Source organism: Aspergillus steynii, assembly GCF_002849105.1.
Source record: "Aspergillus steynii IBT 23096 chromosome Unknown P170scaffold_2, whole genome shotgun sequence".
Lineage (NCBI taxonomy): Eukaryota > Fungi > Ascomycota > Eurotiomycetes > Eurotiales > Aspergillaceae > Aspergillus > Aspergillus steynii.
In genome coordinates this window covers 3,109,163-3,122,828 of record NW_020194399.1, presented here as the reverse complement: position 1 = coordinate 3,122,828, position 13,666 = coordinate 3,109,163, and the positions used below count along the sequence as shown (strand labels likewise).

Below are 13,666 nucleotides of genomic sequence, written 5' to 3'. Positions count from 1 at the left end.
AAAGCAACCAGGCTGAAAGGGAAAGCCGAGTTGAAATGAAAGGACGACGGCGTTCTAAGACTGATGATGATCGGCCAGACAACCGATAATGAGGATGATGGACGATGCGTTTTTATTTCGTCCTGCTGGTCATCCGAGTTGCTTGAGCTGGACAGGAGCAATTGCTTCGTACCGGAGCAGCAAACAACAGCCTGCGTTCTGATCCCAATTGCTCGTGCTTGGTCTGACGGATAGCAGAGCTGCGACACGAGAGACGAAGGCGGAGAAGAGGCTCGAGAACGTTTTTTTTCCCTGAGCTCGGAAGATGGAGATTCAGGGGCAACGACCCGACGCAGCCTTAGGCCAAGATGCCGGGGCTCGACCTCCCAAGACTGTCGCTCCCCACTTGCGGTTAGTTCGACGGTATTATTGTGGAGGGGCTGTCGTTCTGTCTGTCTCTGCGTGGAAGGAATGTCACTCCAAATATGTGACAAAACAAGGACGGGTGGTACAGGCGAGGTTTCGCCTTCTGTTGGCTGATTCCTGATCGATCGTGGCGTATCCCACCTGTATAAGGATCATCATTACGTTGGAAATGGGCATTTCATACGGGCAGAGTTCCAAGGTTTTGTACCTGCGCCGTAACACTGGCTGCCCGTGGTGGAATTCCGACTACGGAGAAAACGGTGATCCCAAGTCCAGCCACACGTGGGTATACCTCGACTGACTAGACCGTGGTGATGCATATGGCGTGCATGAAGTGCTGCCAGAGCTATCAGCCTGTCTTTATTGCAACGTACATTGGATCTCTTGCTCCGAGTGAATCTCAGCTTCCAACACGAAGGACCCAGACAAGAACACCCCCAAGCTGTTAACGTGGAAAACATCGTCAGTCCCCGTCACAAACAAACGCCGGTCCAGTAACGTGACGGTACCGGCGTAATTCCCCACAAACCAAGAGTGGCGTTCTCTGATTGGCTGAGACGGGCAGCTGCTCAGGAACCCCGGCGCTAGTCCCATTAGAGTTCGCCTGGTCCCGTGCCTCCATTTCTCAGCGCGCGAGAAACCCCTGAGAGTTGAGAGTTGAGAGTTGGAATTTACGATCCATTCTCGACTCCGTTTTCGCAGGAGCATTCATCACCGCCAATCAAGCAGAATAGAGCATAGCTGGATTAACATTAACTTTCCCATCACTTCCCTCTATGAACACAAATCTCCCCTTGTCTACCCTCGCAGCTCAAATAATGGACTAACACGGGGCCTCGGGCAAACACATCAGATCAGGTCACTCAAGCTCAACCCCCTCTCCTGACCCCACATCGCCCGTCGGATTATTCAATCATTTCAAACATGTCCCAGACGCCTCTGCTCGGGGTCCCACGTTCTGTACAATAACCGTTAGGCCCGTACCGTACTCGGGACTCGTCACTCTCCGAACTTCCCTTTCCCTTGCCCCGTTCCTCAGGGTGTTGCCGACGTTGAGTTGATCACGCTCCAAACCCGGAAAGGGAGCTCAACGCAGGGATCGTCCGGACACACCTTGGTCCGCGAAAGCTTCTTGAATTTGGGTCCGTTGGGTCCGCCGGCGTATTTCTTCTGTCCAAACAGCTCCGGTCCTCCCGGCAGAGCGTCGTCGCCCCATTGCCCATTGAAGTTCAGCCAGTTGACCGGGTAGCTGTCATCGTAGGGCGTGAAGCTCTGGTCGGCGGCGTTGTAGCTGTACGCGTATGTGCTCAGGATCGGGTCCCAGAGAGTTCCCTGGTCGGTGGTGTCGACGACGAAGCCGAAGGGGAGGTTCAGATGGGGAATGGCGTGATCGTGGTTGCTGGATACCCAATTGATAGAGTTTAGCTAATATCGCAGGGCAGATATGAGAACGAGGAGAGGAAAAGAAACCCACATACCCGGCAATGGAATACAGCGCATGCGTGCCTTTGCCTGAATAGGCGATCGGTCGCTTGCCCTTCTTCTCGGTGGCTTTGTACTTGAAGGCCTGTCCGTTGGCATGCTGACTATACCAGATGGCTTGCGGCTCTCCGTTGGAGAAGCGGATCATGTTATGCTCCCTGTCATCGTGTCAGAATCACCATATAGTATCTATCGGACTCAATTCATCTGACCAATCTCCCATATGGTTACCGAACTCCATTCCCACGACCGTATTTCCCTGGTTATACCTTCAAATCCGATAAGCATGTCGTCACGCTATGCTATGAGGAATCCATCACTCACGCATAGAAATAGAAATAGAAAGCATCCACTGTGCCATCGCCGTGGTCATTCACGATAATAGACGAGGCCACATCGTCGGTCTTGCCCTCCTCAGTGATCTCGGCGCCGTAGAACCAGTCCGGCGTCGGGTCCGCATCAATGCCCTCCTCGGATGTCAGATACACGCTTGTGTTGCCCAGATCATTGAGTTTGTCCAGGTTATCGAGCGTCAGCTTCGACGGTGCTCCCTCGACTACTTTCCAGTCCACCTGCGGGCTGGTGTGCTCGACTTGTTGCGCAAACCCTGATGGTCGGTAGGGGTCTTCGCTGTGTAGCCAGACAAGAGGTGCTGTCGTATGTTAGCAGGATGTTCTTTTTCCTCAATCTGACTAAAAGTACGTACCATAGTCCAGCACATAGCTGGGCAGAGACGTCGCTGCCAGAGCCATTGGTAGGAATTCTCAATTTGCTGCTTTGCTATAGTAAACGGAGACGTTTAGAACCCGATACTACCTAGTATATCGACACCAGGAGAAGTCAGGAAAACTCACATAGTATCTCTCGTCAAGCAAAGCCCACTGAGCCACCTTAACAATTCATCCAACAAGATCGCAAAGCAAAGAAAAAGAAAAAGAAAAAGAAACAACTACTCCCTCGTCCATTTCCCTCTTTAAGAGCAACACACACCCCCGTCACGGGCAACAGACAAGAATTCTCATTCGGGATATGATTATCCAGGTTCCCTGCACGTTGACCGTCCAGGATGGGCTCAGGTTACATAGCATCGATCGATCTAAACCTCCTGACCGGACCGTTTCGTTTCCTATCGTGGGGTCCGTTTATCCCACCCCCTTCCCTCTCTCTTTCTCCCTGGTCGTGGTCGGAATGTCGCAGGCGAAGGCTGGCAAAAATAAAAAATAAAAAAGCCAACCCTAGGTAGGTTGGTAGTAGGGAGGGTAGTATCTGCAGCTGATGAAATGATGAAATATGTCTCAGCCAATTGGCCTACCCCGTGCAAAGAACAGACGAATGATGAGAGGAAGCAGGACATCGCCGATCGTCATTGTTCCTGGCAGACATGGGTTATCTGCCGTAGAAGAAATAGCACCTTGGCCTGGCCCTATGGATCAGGCAGGTTGGCAGTGGCAGGCTGTCCATAGGACCGGAGACCCCGACTCCCGAATCCTACCTGCGAGTAATATGCGTAGTAGTCATTTTCACATTCTCGACCGAACTGAACTGCGCGCGCAGGGGTTGTAGGAAAACGCCATACACAAGGCCGATAAGCATGATCCAAGCAGAGCCAATCATCCGGCGACAGGGACCGGCGTGGTTGGGATCGACATGGTCATCTTGTGGTCGCGTCGGATATGCCCGATCGATCCCGTGATGGAAGTCACTCATAACTGGTGTTCACAGGGAGGTTCATAAATCATAACTACTAACTAGTGCGTAGTGTTCAGGGTCAGTCAGCCCTGCAGGGATCATCTGTGTTCATGTCTGAGGTGTTGTGACCGACCGGCTGATACTTGGTATGGGTGGCCTGGTAACTGCAACGCAACCCTCGAGGTTTGATCTGGGATGTTTTTAAATCCGACGGAGGGAACACTGTGAACGGTGCCAACCAAGCCCAAAGTCCACTTACTTACCTGTGTTCTATGTATCTTGCTACTTGGAAGGAAAACCAATTCAACTACGAAACTAGCACACTTGCCTTGCCAAATTCCCAACCATCACATACCTAATTCCTACTCATCTCTATACCTACATACTACTTCTTCCCCTCCTCCGCCTCCCTCCTCTGCTTCTCCTGCATCAGCTTAAAAACCCTTAAATCCAACGGAATCCTCTCCCCCAGCCATGTCGCCCGCTGTGTATGATTTCGTTCTTCTTCCGTTTCCACCGTGTTCGGGTGGACCAAAGCGCTCAGCGGTCCCCGGTTCAGAATCAGCCACGGCACAAATGCCCCGAACTGCGCCGGCGTGAACAGGTTCACCTCGAACATGGCCACCGGGTGCGGGCCTATCGGTCGGTCGAAGAACGTGTAGATCCGCAGCTCGGGAACTGCGCGTCATTGCCATTCTGGTTAGCACGTGGGTTGGGTTGGTAGCTTCGGTCTGGGGTCTAGTATGTGGTATAATGTTCCGAAGGGGAGCCACGGGGTTGGGTTAGGTTAAGCTGGCTGGCTGGCTGGCTGGCTTGATCATGCCCCTTTCCTTCCCCTCCCCTCTCTGGGCTCTTTTCAGATGGGAATGCAACATGTGAATGGGGAGAAAAAAGAATGACCCGGCTTACATTCTCGTCGGATTCGTTCCCAGAGCGCCTTTGCGAAGGCAGCTTGGTCGGGGTTATTCTTCGGGTCTTTTCGTTAGACTTGATCTCTCATATCCTCTCTACTCGTATCAAGCAGACGAGACCGACAAGCAAACATACCGGGAAATGATAAATATGGACATCGAAGCCGCCGCGTCGGTCCTTCGCCAGCGGATCGGGGAACTCCTCGTACGCTTTACTCAGGATCCCATGTTGGGGGTTTTTCAGCGATTTGCCGTCTTCGTTTCTCTCGCTGTTCAGATTGTGTTGTAACTAGTTAGAAAGGTGTTTCCTGTGCAGACCGGTGTGGATTTCTTCTGTTTTTCTCGTGCATAGCGGCTTGCTCCCGCGCGAGGTTTTGTTAAGTCAGCAAAATAGAATGCGAACTTACTCTGATAGTGGCTCGAGATTTTCGTACCCCTCCAACGGTGAGGGGTAGGTGAATGCGAAAGCGTCTGTCATGCTCTGTACGCAGTAGTGTTGTAGAGTACCTTAGTTGCGGAGTAGGCCAAGATACAGGTCTGGGAGTAATGTTGCTGATGAAATGGGATTATGAACACAAGATGATAAAGATAGAAGAGATTGAATTTCTGCAGCTACCAGGTATTATATTATCAATCAGTTCCCACACTCAGGCCCCAGTGGCTTCCAGATTCATCATCTGTCCGAGGATGATGTGCGAGGCAAAATGCATTCCGCACTCTGACAAAGACGCGGAATAAGCACTTGTCGGGTCTTGGCGTCGATGACGAATGTTCGGATTGGTTCTCTTGGAGGATTAGATTAGATCTGGACTTTATTTTTGTTTATTGCTCGAGTTACATATGGGCCTTTCTGAATTAAATAGGCAATTTCGATATTGTCAAACTTAGTGGGCATGTTTGCAACTACTTATTTCGGACGGATCATGGATATATATCGGTCACCATTACTTCGAGTACTAGTGTTCAACCCCATAAGATGGATACTAGGCATCAACCCTCAAATTATGTTATAGACAGTAAAACTTCTCTCATAATTCATGCTCGTCATTACAATATTCAAACCCTCCAAGCCCTCCACCTCGCCTGTAGATAATATAGACAATCGAGAATAACCTATGCTCCAACGCCCGAAACCCCGAAAAAGTATGCACATGCGACCAACCCTAACATATTTCACAGCTACCACAAAGCTTTCACATCGATGTGGCCCTCATCGTCAACAAACTTTCCTCGGTCCCATTCTCGGCTTTCCCCTTTCTTTGACCATTTCACGTCTTCAAGTCGACCCTCGGAGTCGTCCGCTGCTCCGGTAGAGGTGGTGTTGCTCTTCCACCGCTCCACGAACGAATCATTAAACCCAGCCTCCCGCAGTCTATCCTCGCCCCTTTGTCTCCAGCGTGCCCGATCCCGTACTGCTTCAAGAGCCAGTTCCCAGTCATCATCTCCGGTCATCAATCCCGGGACAGGGCGGCGAGTGGATTTCTTTGTACTCGCGTCATCGTCCTCAAGCTGAACGTCCAATGCGGGGTCATAGTCGGCAGCGAAATGCGCATCGATGTTGCTGGCATTAGGTCTGTAAGCACCTCGGCCACGGGAACGAATTGGTGCGTTTTCCTTCGCGGGAAGAGGCCCGACCAAATCCTCCAGAGGGTCTGAATCATATCCGTTTTGCTGAGCAGGCGCGGTGGGTGATTCTTTGCGCGTGGTGGTGGTGTGTTTTCGAGAAGCTTCACGTTCACGGGAGCGATGCCGACTGCTGCGTTCACTGTACTTGTCCCTTCGACTTTCCCTCGCTCTAGGAGATCTCGATCGCGACCGCGACGGTGAGCCGGAACGTCGCCTATGGTGTCGACGGTGACGGCGAGAATATGAATCCCGATCTTCCTTAGGCGAACGACTTCGCGACCGAGAGTAGGACCGATGCCGACGGCTCCTCCGAGATGATCTGTGGCGGTCTTCTTCCGTCTCATGTCTATGCCGATATTTACTGGACCGTTCTCTGTCCGCAGATGCCGAGCGACTTCTAGGTCTCCGCCGATGCGACCGGTGTCTATCCTCGCGATCGTATTTCCTTTCTCGTCGTGAATCTCGATCATCGGTTGTAGATTGGCGACGGCGAGTTTCCCTGGAATCGTGGGAAGAAGCAGTTGCTTGGGTTCGCAGTTGTCGCATCCGTTCCCTTGCTTCCCTCTCTTCTTTTCGCTTTAAGGCTGCATTATGAGTATCCGTTTCTTTTATGATATGACGTAAGAATCGTGTATTTGGTTTCGGAGCAGCGCCGGTAGGTCTGTAGCAAAGGCGAATATTTCATACATCAGCACAGTAATTCTACACGAGCTAGGAAAATAAGCTTCTCACCGTTTAGGCATATAAGCACCCAGTCCTTGCGCCGAATACTTCAAGGAACTGTCCCGCGCTTCACCCGCAAGCACCTGGGCCACATAGTCATCGCTGTCGACATCGCCGATTGCGCTCCCAGAAGTGGGAGGCATCGCAAAAGATGGGCGGCGGTAGATATGCTGCTTGGGAGATGACGAGAAGCAGCCGAGCGTCGGGACAGAAATGGAACTAAATAGCAGACACTGACAGGAAGCCAAATGACCCGTCACAATATGCAGCCAACAGAACCAAAAGCCAAGCACATCATTAATCTCACCGCTCGAGGAAGAACGACGCAAGGAAAGAGCCGGCCGTTAAGGTTGGTCATGTCGGGCTGTTTTGGTCTCACCGCCCGCAGCGCCGATCGAGCGGTCGCATCAGGCATTTGTTTATCTCCGCCGGTTCTGCCGACGCGATTCTCACCTCCCACTTCGGCCCTTCTCGGATACTCTTGGTTACGGCAATTCTATATTATAGGCAATTTTTTCTACTGTCGCAGTTGATCTGTATTTTCTGCGATCTCGGTCGTGTCGAAATACCTGAGTTGTCGCCAGCATGACGGACGTTTCTCATACCGACGCCCTGGAGAAACTCAAGGCGTTGAATCAAGAAACCGGCAATTTAGATACAAACCTTGCGATTGTTCGCATCAGCGAGCCGATCTTCTCTCCAGATGACAATTCAGCACCTACCCCATCCAAGCGAAACTCCGATGTCTCCACGCTCGACAATCCCACGCCTGCGTCGCTCGAGGCGGATCTAACACACTACAAGGTGCGACCTCGGTTCTCTCGATTCTCTCGAGGGTATGTTAACAAAGGGGCATGAATAGGAACTATTCTCGAAACTCCGATTCTCCTACGTCGAACAAGTCACGAAAGAGAAATTCCTGCGAGCAATCGTAGGCGATCCGCCGCTCGTAGTCGGCCACAACGAGAATGTCGAGTTAGAGACGCAATCGGCAGAGGTCAAGGCCGAGCTGCGTGCCCACAAAGAAGAAGTCCGGGTGTTGACTGAAGAAATGGAGAAGAAGGGTCGTGATCTTTCAAGGCGTGAGTATTCCTACATCTGAATCCCATCAAATGCCTAGCGACAAAGAGCATTCAGATGCCACAAGAGGTGCTCGCTAACACCATGACTCCTGACAGGCTACAAGAACGTTCAGCTCCAAATGGCTCAGCTCTCGACCCTTCCCGAATCCATTGAGAACCTTGAATCCACAATTGCGGGCCTGCGCGCCAAGCAGGTTGCTAATATGGATCTATCGTCGTCGCAGAACCTTCCACTCCCCGCAACATTGTCTCTTCTGTCTGAGCGAGAGGCAGAACTTGCGGCACTCGATCGGCAGCTTGCCGCGGTCCAAAATGCTTTACCTCGTAAAACGAGGGAGGCCGAGACTATAGAGCGGGAGCTTAGTGTGCTGGAAAAGAGGAAATCAGAAGCCGTTGTTCAAGCCCGCGAAGCCAAGAGAAAGAAGCAAGAGGGTGAAAGTGACGGGCTGGAGGAAATGGGACGGTGGTACAGAAGTGCCGAAGAGGTGCTCAAGGGACTAGTGGGTGTTGGGGAATAAATCCAAGGGATCGACGGACTAGCATGATGTACGATAAAATGTGGGGAAGGCGTTGGGTCTTATTTTGGGGTTTCTTTATCAGAGGGGTTCAGGGAGAATAAGGAATGAGATGGGTTGGCGGGGAATACAGGCTACTACGACGATCAGGATTATAACAGGTGTTCGGGTTTCGGAATTAAGCCAAAAGGCCATTTTTTTCATTCATTGAATGGCATGATCGTACAACATGATACGCTATGCTGCAGTCACAAGGAAGCCCCCAAATTTTGTGTTCCATAGCGAAACCCGTCCTTACTCCATGGTGAAAGCATTTACTCTTCCTCCTCCTCTTCCTCGCCGTCACCACCGCCAGCGGCAGCAGCAGCCTTCTTGCGCTGGACACGTCCAGGGCGGCCACCACCGTAGGGGGAGGTAAGAGCGAAGTCGATGTGCTTCTGGGAGTCCAGGCGGACCATGTAGGAGGGCACGTTGACGATCTGCTTACCGACACTAGATTCCATTCCGTTAGCATGGGGGTCCGAATATCGCGGGCGACAGGCTTCTCATACCGGATGTGACGCTGCTTGATCAGGACACGAGCGTGGTGGATGGACTTGGCAAGGCCGAGCTTGTAGACACAGGTTTGCAGACGACGCTCCAAGAAGTCCTCGACCTTAAGGGCCAGGACGTAATCGAGCTTCATACGGGACTCATCGAGCACACCGATACGGACCAGACGGCGAATCAAAGCGTTACCTTCGAAAAGACGCTTGGGGTCCTTCTCGTCGAGGGTGAGCAGCTCACTAGACGGGTGTCGTTAGTCTGCTGTTCTTTCCATATTCCGTATCCGTTCCATAAAACTTTTTCCTCCACGCAATCTTGAACATCTGGGTATCGGGGTCGCATACCGAGCAGCACGACGGATCTTGGACAGAGTGAGCTGGACACGCCACACCTCACGCTTGTTGCGCAGGCCGTACTCGCCGACAATCTTCAGTTCCGAGTCACTATTCCAACCAAGTTAGAGACGAGAACACACGACATAACCAGAAGCACGCTTCTGATTAGTGGCCGGAGAGTACTAACAGACGAGCCGACTCGAAAGCTGCGCAGAAGTTAGCATTTTGCGGAGTCTCAAAATTTTTTCTTCAAGTCATTTCGATAAAGGCAAACTTACGACGACGGGGGACCTTGTAGGTCTTGGAGTAGACGCGACTGTGATGAACATGATAATTAGACGACTGCGACGACCGCGCATCATACCGACGAGGCTGTATACTCACGGGACGGGGGCCATGGCTGCAAATTGGGCGTTGTCGCGAGGTTGTCGAACACACTAAGCTTCACGAAGGCCGCGACAGTTCAGAAGATGAAGATGCGTTTTGGAGAGCGGCACTAAGCGAGCGAGAGTGGAGCCGGAATCGGCTTAGCGCAAGGGTTAGCCCTGGGCGGTGGAGAAGCGCGCACTAAGCATCCGAAGAAGTCTACACCCTACGGGCGGCAGAGTGAGGCACTTCTTCGTTGTCGACAAGTTCCCAATTCCAGCACCACCAACACCGCCGACATGGGTCACTCGCACGGTTTGAGATCCGGCACTCGGGTACGTCGTTTGTCCAACCTCATTATGCGCCGGGAGGTCGAGAATCGCGCGCTGACGATTTTTTGCAGTATGCCTTCAGCCGTAACTTCAAGGAGCACGGCCAAATCGCCCTGTCGACCTACCTGAAGACCTACCGGTACGCCGAAAATTTTCTCCCGCCGAGTTTTGTGATATGATGGATACAAAGGATCAGGGTCTGATATATATGAATTTTCTAGGGTCGGAGATATCGTTGATATCAAGGTCAACGGTGCCGTCCAGAAGGGGTCAGTTCAATTTCCGCCCGCGCGAGGTTCCGATTGAAATCGCGAAGGAAGATCGTTTTGTTTTGCTGAGACATTGGAAACAGTATGCCCTACAAGGTCTACAACGGTAAGACCGGTGTCGTCTACAACGTGACCAAGTCCTCCGTCGGTGTCCTCCTCTACAAGGTTGTCGGCAACCGCTACATCGAGAAGCGCGTCAACGTCCGCATCGAGCACGTCAAGCACTCCCGCTCCCGTGAGGACTTCATCAAGCGTGTCAAGGAGAACGCCCAGAAGAAGCGCCAGGCCAAGGAGCAGGGCATCCACCTCCACCTCAAGCGCCAGGCCGTCCAGCCCCGTGAGGCCCACCTCGTTGAGGGCGCCACCCCCGAGACCATCACTCCTATCCCCTACGACACTCACATCTAAACGAATGGAATGGTCGACGCGGTTGTTTGGTGTTTTCTGGGTTTCCGATCCATGGGTGGATTTTGCATTAAGACGCAGCGAAAAATTATAGGGTTCTCAGATGTACGAGCACATCTCAACGCCTGTGCATAGATTCCCCTGAATGAAGAAAAAAACAAAATTTCGATTCCCTTGTTCAAATCCTTGACCGTGAGATTTTTGGCGCCGTTCTTTCTCCGCGGGTCCCTCTTTTTCTTCGACGAGTTGCAAAGATCGCCCCAAGAAATTTCGGTTAGCCGCGCTTGAAATTGACTCGGTCGGTTGGTCGGTCGCCCGCAAGACAGACAACACTCGAACATGAACATAGCCTTCACCGCTACGATTCGTAGACGAGACGGGTTTCTTGGAAAATCAAGGGACCCATAGTCCGGGGCAAACTTCTAATCCCTGGAATAAACTCTTTTTCCAAGAGATCCACATATCCCCATTGTCGTAACGTGTAACATCGTAAAACCCATGCTTTCGCACTTCGCATGAGTCATTCTGGGCGCAGAAGATCTTCGATACATTCTACGGTTACATCCACGCCTCTCTTGTCCAGATCGAATCACCCCTCACGGGCTCAAGCTGAGCCACGGGGGATTGCCGGCCTGAGAATGCCAGCATTGGGCACTAACACCCCGATCTCCATACTCTTGACCAGGAAGATCCAACCCTCGACCAGACAAGGTGGTTCTAGAACACCATCCCCAGTTCACGGGTGATGTCATCAAGTATGGGCTAGTCAGGTTAGTACCTTAGTCTTCGCTGTCGTGTCTCCTGGAGAGCACGCTGCTGGGTTGGACATGGACTCGAGGTCGGCAACACCGCCACGATGCACGATAGCTCTCGTCCGGCCATCCCAGGGACCATCTGAAACATTGGTGCATGTAGATTTTGGTTATTTTCCCGCTTGTTTCCGATCGGACGTCAGGGTGTCGATAAGGCTGTGGGAAGGGCAAGGCTCCCACTGCACTGACTTGAAAACGTAAAAAAGAGGAACGAACTGTCTTCCGGCCTCCACGTGTTACATTAAATGAATCGAGTCTCGGGTATTGCTTTGGCTTACGTGGGAGTCTTTGCGTTGCTTGATTTCTATTTTATTTTATTTTAATTGTGTTGGGGTGGATTGCAATGGGTTGGGTGGTAAAATATATTGTGGTTGTCCGATGAGCAGTTGAAGTGACTTGGGGCTACTGCCAGATTAGGTGCTGCAACAGTTTAGTCTGAGTTCAGTCCAGACCACAAGCAACAGATCCCCTGTTCTGCCCCTGCTTCTCGACTGGCATGTTTTTCCCTGATGGATATCGCCGGATCCAGACCGGTTAGAAGCAGCAGCAGAAGACCCAGCGGGCCGTTCTGTTCTACGGAGTACCCGCATGCTTGGTGTGGAGTGGCGCAGCCCATTCATCCAGCATCATCCGTGTAACACGGTTTCTTTGCAGCGCCTCGAGTGATGAAATACAATGCTTTGGAAGGGCAAAATGGTTCATATGAATTTCTTTTTCTGCTGTCCTTTTTTTCCTTCCTTTTTCTCCCTCCCATTTTGGCTTTTCTTTCGGCATCTGCCAAGAGTGGCTTAACAAGCAAGTCGCAGGAAATGATGAAGCGACTACCAGTGACGGGCGTTATCCCTCACGCCTCATTTTGCTTTTCTTGCAGATGGTTAAGTGGATGTGTAACACGGCATCAAATGACAATGGTGAATTGACGACATCTTACTCCGTTCCTGCTCTGCAACAGCACTCTATCGTGAATTGCAGATAGGGAAATACGCCCTGTGACGTGCAGGTGCCCTATGTGTCATTTGGGGGATCACCTGCGCTCCGGAGGGCTTTCTCATAGGTCGAAGAGAAGTCTCCGGACTGTGTTTGAGGAGAAAAATAATTGCTACGAAAATGCAGCTCAACGGGAAAAAAGAAACATTGAAAAAAAGGAAAAAAAAAAAAAAAAAGAGGAGATCCGCTCCATCGAGTCTAAGCAACGACCCGACAGGCTTCATCCAGGTTCTGGGTAACAGTCCCTGGCATTCCCACCACCCAAGTGGCTGTGTATGCAGCAGTGCAATATCATCTGGGCAGCAAGAGGTCAATGGAGAGAATCCTTCGTCTTAGTTGGGGGACCGGAGCAAGTCGGACGGGATCAATTGAGGGTCGAATCCACTCGTCCCGGCAAGCAACGGCAGCCCCACCGCCCGACGTCTGTGCTCTTCATTCATCTGTTCCTTCTCCATGGAGCTGAGTGCTGACCCTACGCTGTACTCCGTACGTCTTCCCCGGCGTCGTAGCTCCTCGTAGCTCGGGTCATCGTCCTCCGCAGGAATTGCCTGTCCTCCCTCCTCCCTCTGTCTGACAAAAATGAGGCGACAAGTTCGCAGCGGAGGTTGGCGAAATTTCCCGCGAATCTTTGCTTTTTCTCAACTCCCCGTTCGGACCTTAGGCAACGACCATTGCTCTGCAAGGGTCAAACTGGCTACGTAGGAGGGGTGAATTTTCCGGGCTCTTGAACTCCCCCCTGCTGCACGTCATGCGGCGCGCCCTATTTGCCTCGGGGGAATTCCAGTTCATACGGTAAGGTATCCCCGTACGCAGATTTACCCTACTGTAGATGAGGCTCTGGTATTGGAATTACAGTCCCCCCCTGTCGAAGGTACCTAGGTCTCGATTTTTCGGGCAGACCTCAAGCTGCTCTGATTGGAAAATTCATCCAAAGGATTTTACAGCACTAATCCCCTGGGCAGCTTACCCGGGTGAAAGAAAGAGACAGAGTGAGGTAATGGCCGGTGATCTGCTTGACTGGAAAAGTATATATGAGGTTCATTGCCACTCCTCGTCCGCCGATATTATCTTTTTTTCTGATACCTTTCGTTTGTACTTTCCCTTCTGTCTCTCGGCTTTCTATTGTCTTTTTTGCTCCGAAGGTCTCTCGTTCTGTGACTTGTGACATACTTCCCAGGCTC

General features: G+C 51.7%; 6 protein-coding genes across 6 annotated transcripts; 2 read left to right on the top strand and 4 right to left on the bottom strand.

The window, feature by feature from the left end:
• Window positions 1-1,276: 1,276 nt before the first annotated feature.
• On the bottom strand, window positions 1,277-2,945 carry P170DRAFT_104574 (uncharacterized protein). Its single transcript, XM_024842284.1, has 6 exons — window positions 2,742-2,945; window positions 2,594-2,667; window positions 2,212-2,539; window positions 2,100-2,156; window positions 1,884-2,045; window positions 1,277-1,804 (listed from the first exon to the last, which is right to left on the bottom strand). Exons 2-6 carry the CDS (start codon window positions 2,637-2,639, stop codon window positions 1,441-1,443), a joined length of 957 nt encoding a protein of 318 aa, XP_024707744.1. The 5' UTR covers window positions 2,640-2,667; window positions 2,742-2,945; the 3' UTR covers window positions 1,277-1,440.
• Window positions 2,946-3,310: 365 nt separating this feature from the next.
• Window positions 3,311-4,965, bottom strand: P170DRAFT_423313 (uncharacterized protein; the record flags this gene model as incomplete). Its single annotated transcript, XM_024847498.1, has 7 exons — window positions 3,311-3,379; window positions 3,412-3,596; window positions 3,836-3,858; window positions 3,963-4,254; window positions 4,486-4,543; window positions 4,624-4,756; window positions 4,895-4,965. The coding sequence occupies 7 exons, from the start codon at window positions 4,963-4,965 to the stop codon at window positions 3,311-3,313; spliced, it is 831 nt and encodes a 276-aa protein (XP_024707743.1).
• A 538-nt stretch (window positions 4,966-5,503) lies between these two features.
• Window positions 5,504-7,156, bottom strand: P170DRAFT_453823 (uncharacterized protein). The gene is made up of 2 exons (XM_024851391.1): window positions 6,846-7,156; window positions 5,504-6,774 (listed from the first exon to the last, which is right to left on the bottom strand). The coding sequence occupies exons 1-2, from the start codon at window positions 6,977-6,979 to the stop codon at window positions 5,667-5,669; spliced, it is 1,242 nt and encodes a 413-aa protein (XP_024707742.1). The 5' UTR covers window positions 6,980-7,156; the 3' UTR covers window positions 5,504-5,666.
• A 142-nt stretch (window positions 7,157-7,298) lies between these two features.
• P170DRAFT_434201 (uncharacterized protein) lies at window positions 7,299-8,623 on the top strand. Its single transcript, XM_024848666.1, has 3 exons — window positions 7,299-7,640; window positions 7,699-7,918; window positions 8,015-8,623. The coding sequence occupies exons 1-3, from the start codon at window positions 7,422-7,424 to the stop codon at window positions 8,434-8,436; spliced, it is 861 nt and encodes a 286-aa protein (XP_024707741.1). The 5' UTR covers window positions 7,299-7,421; the 3' UTR covers window positions 8,437-8,623.
• A 124-nt stretch (window positions 8,624-8,747) lies between these two features.
• On the bottom strand, window positions 8,748-9,629 carry P170DRAFT_351082 (40S ribosomal protein uS4; the record flags this gene model as incomplete). Its single annotated transcript, XM_024843839.1, has 5 exons — window positions 8,748-8,925; window positions 8,985-9,218; window positions 9,324-9,422; window positions 9,502-9,520; window positions 9,593-9,629. Coding segments are annotated over 5 exons (567 nt in total), but the record flags the coding sequence as incomplete, so codon positions are not given.
• Window positions 9,630-9,965: 336 nt separating this feature from the next.
• On the top strand, window positions 9,966-11,064 carry P170DRAFT_434199 (60S ribosomal protein eL21). The gene is made up of 4 exons (XM_024848665.1): window positions 9,966-10,015; window positions 10,084-10,151; window positions 10,234-10,281; window positions 10,365-11,064. Exons 1-4 carry the CDS (start codon window positions 9,980-9,982, stop codon window positions 10,687-10,689), a joined length of 477 nt encoding a protein of 158 aa, XP_024707739.1. The 5' UTR covers window positions 9,966-9,979; the 3' UTR covers window positions 10,690-11,064.
• Window positions 11,065-13,666: the final 2,602 nt, after the last annotated feature.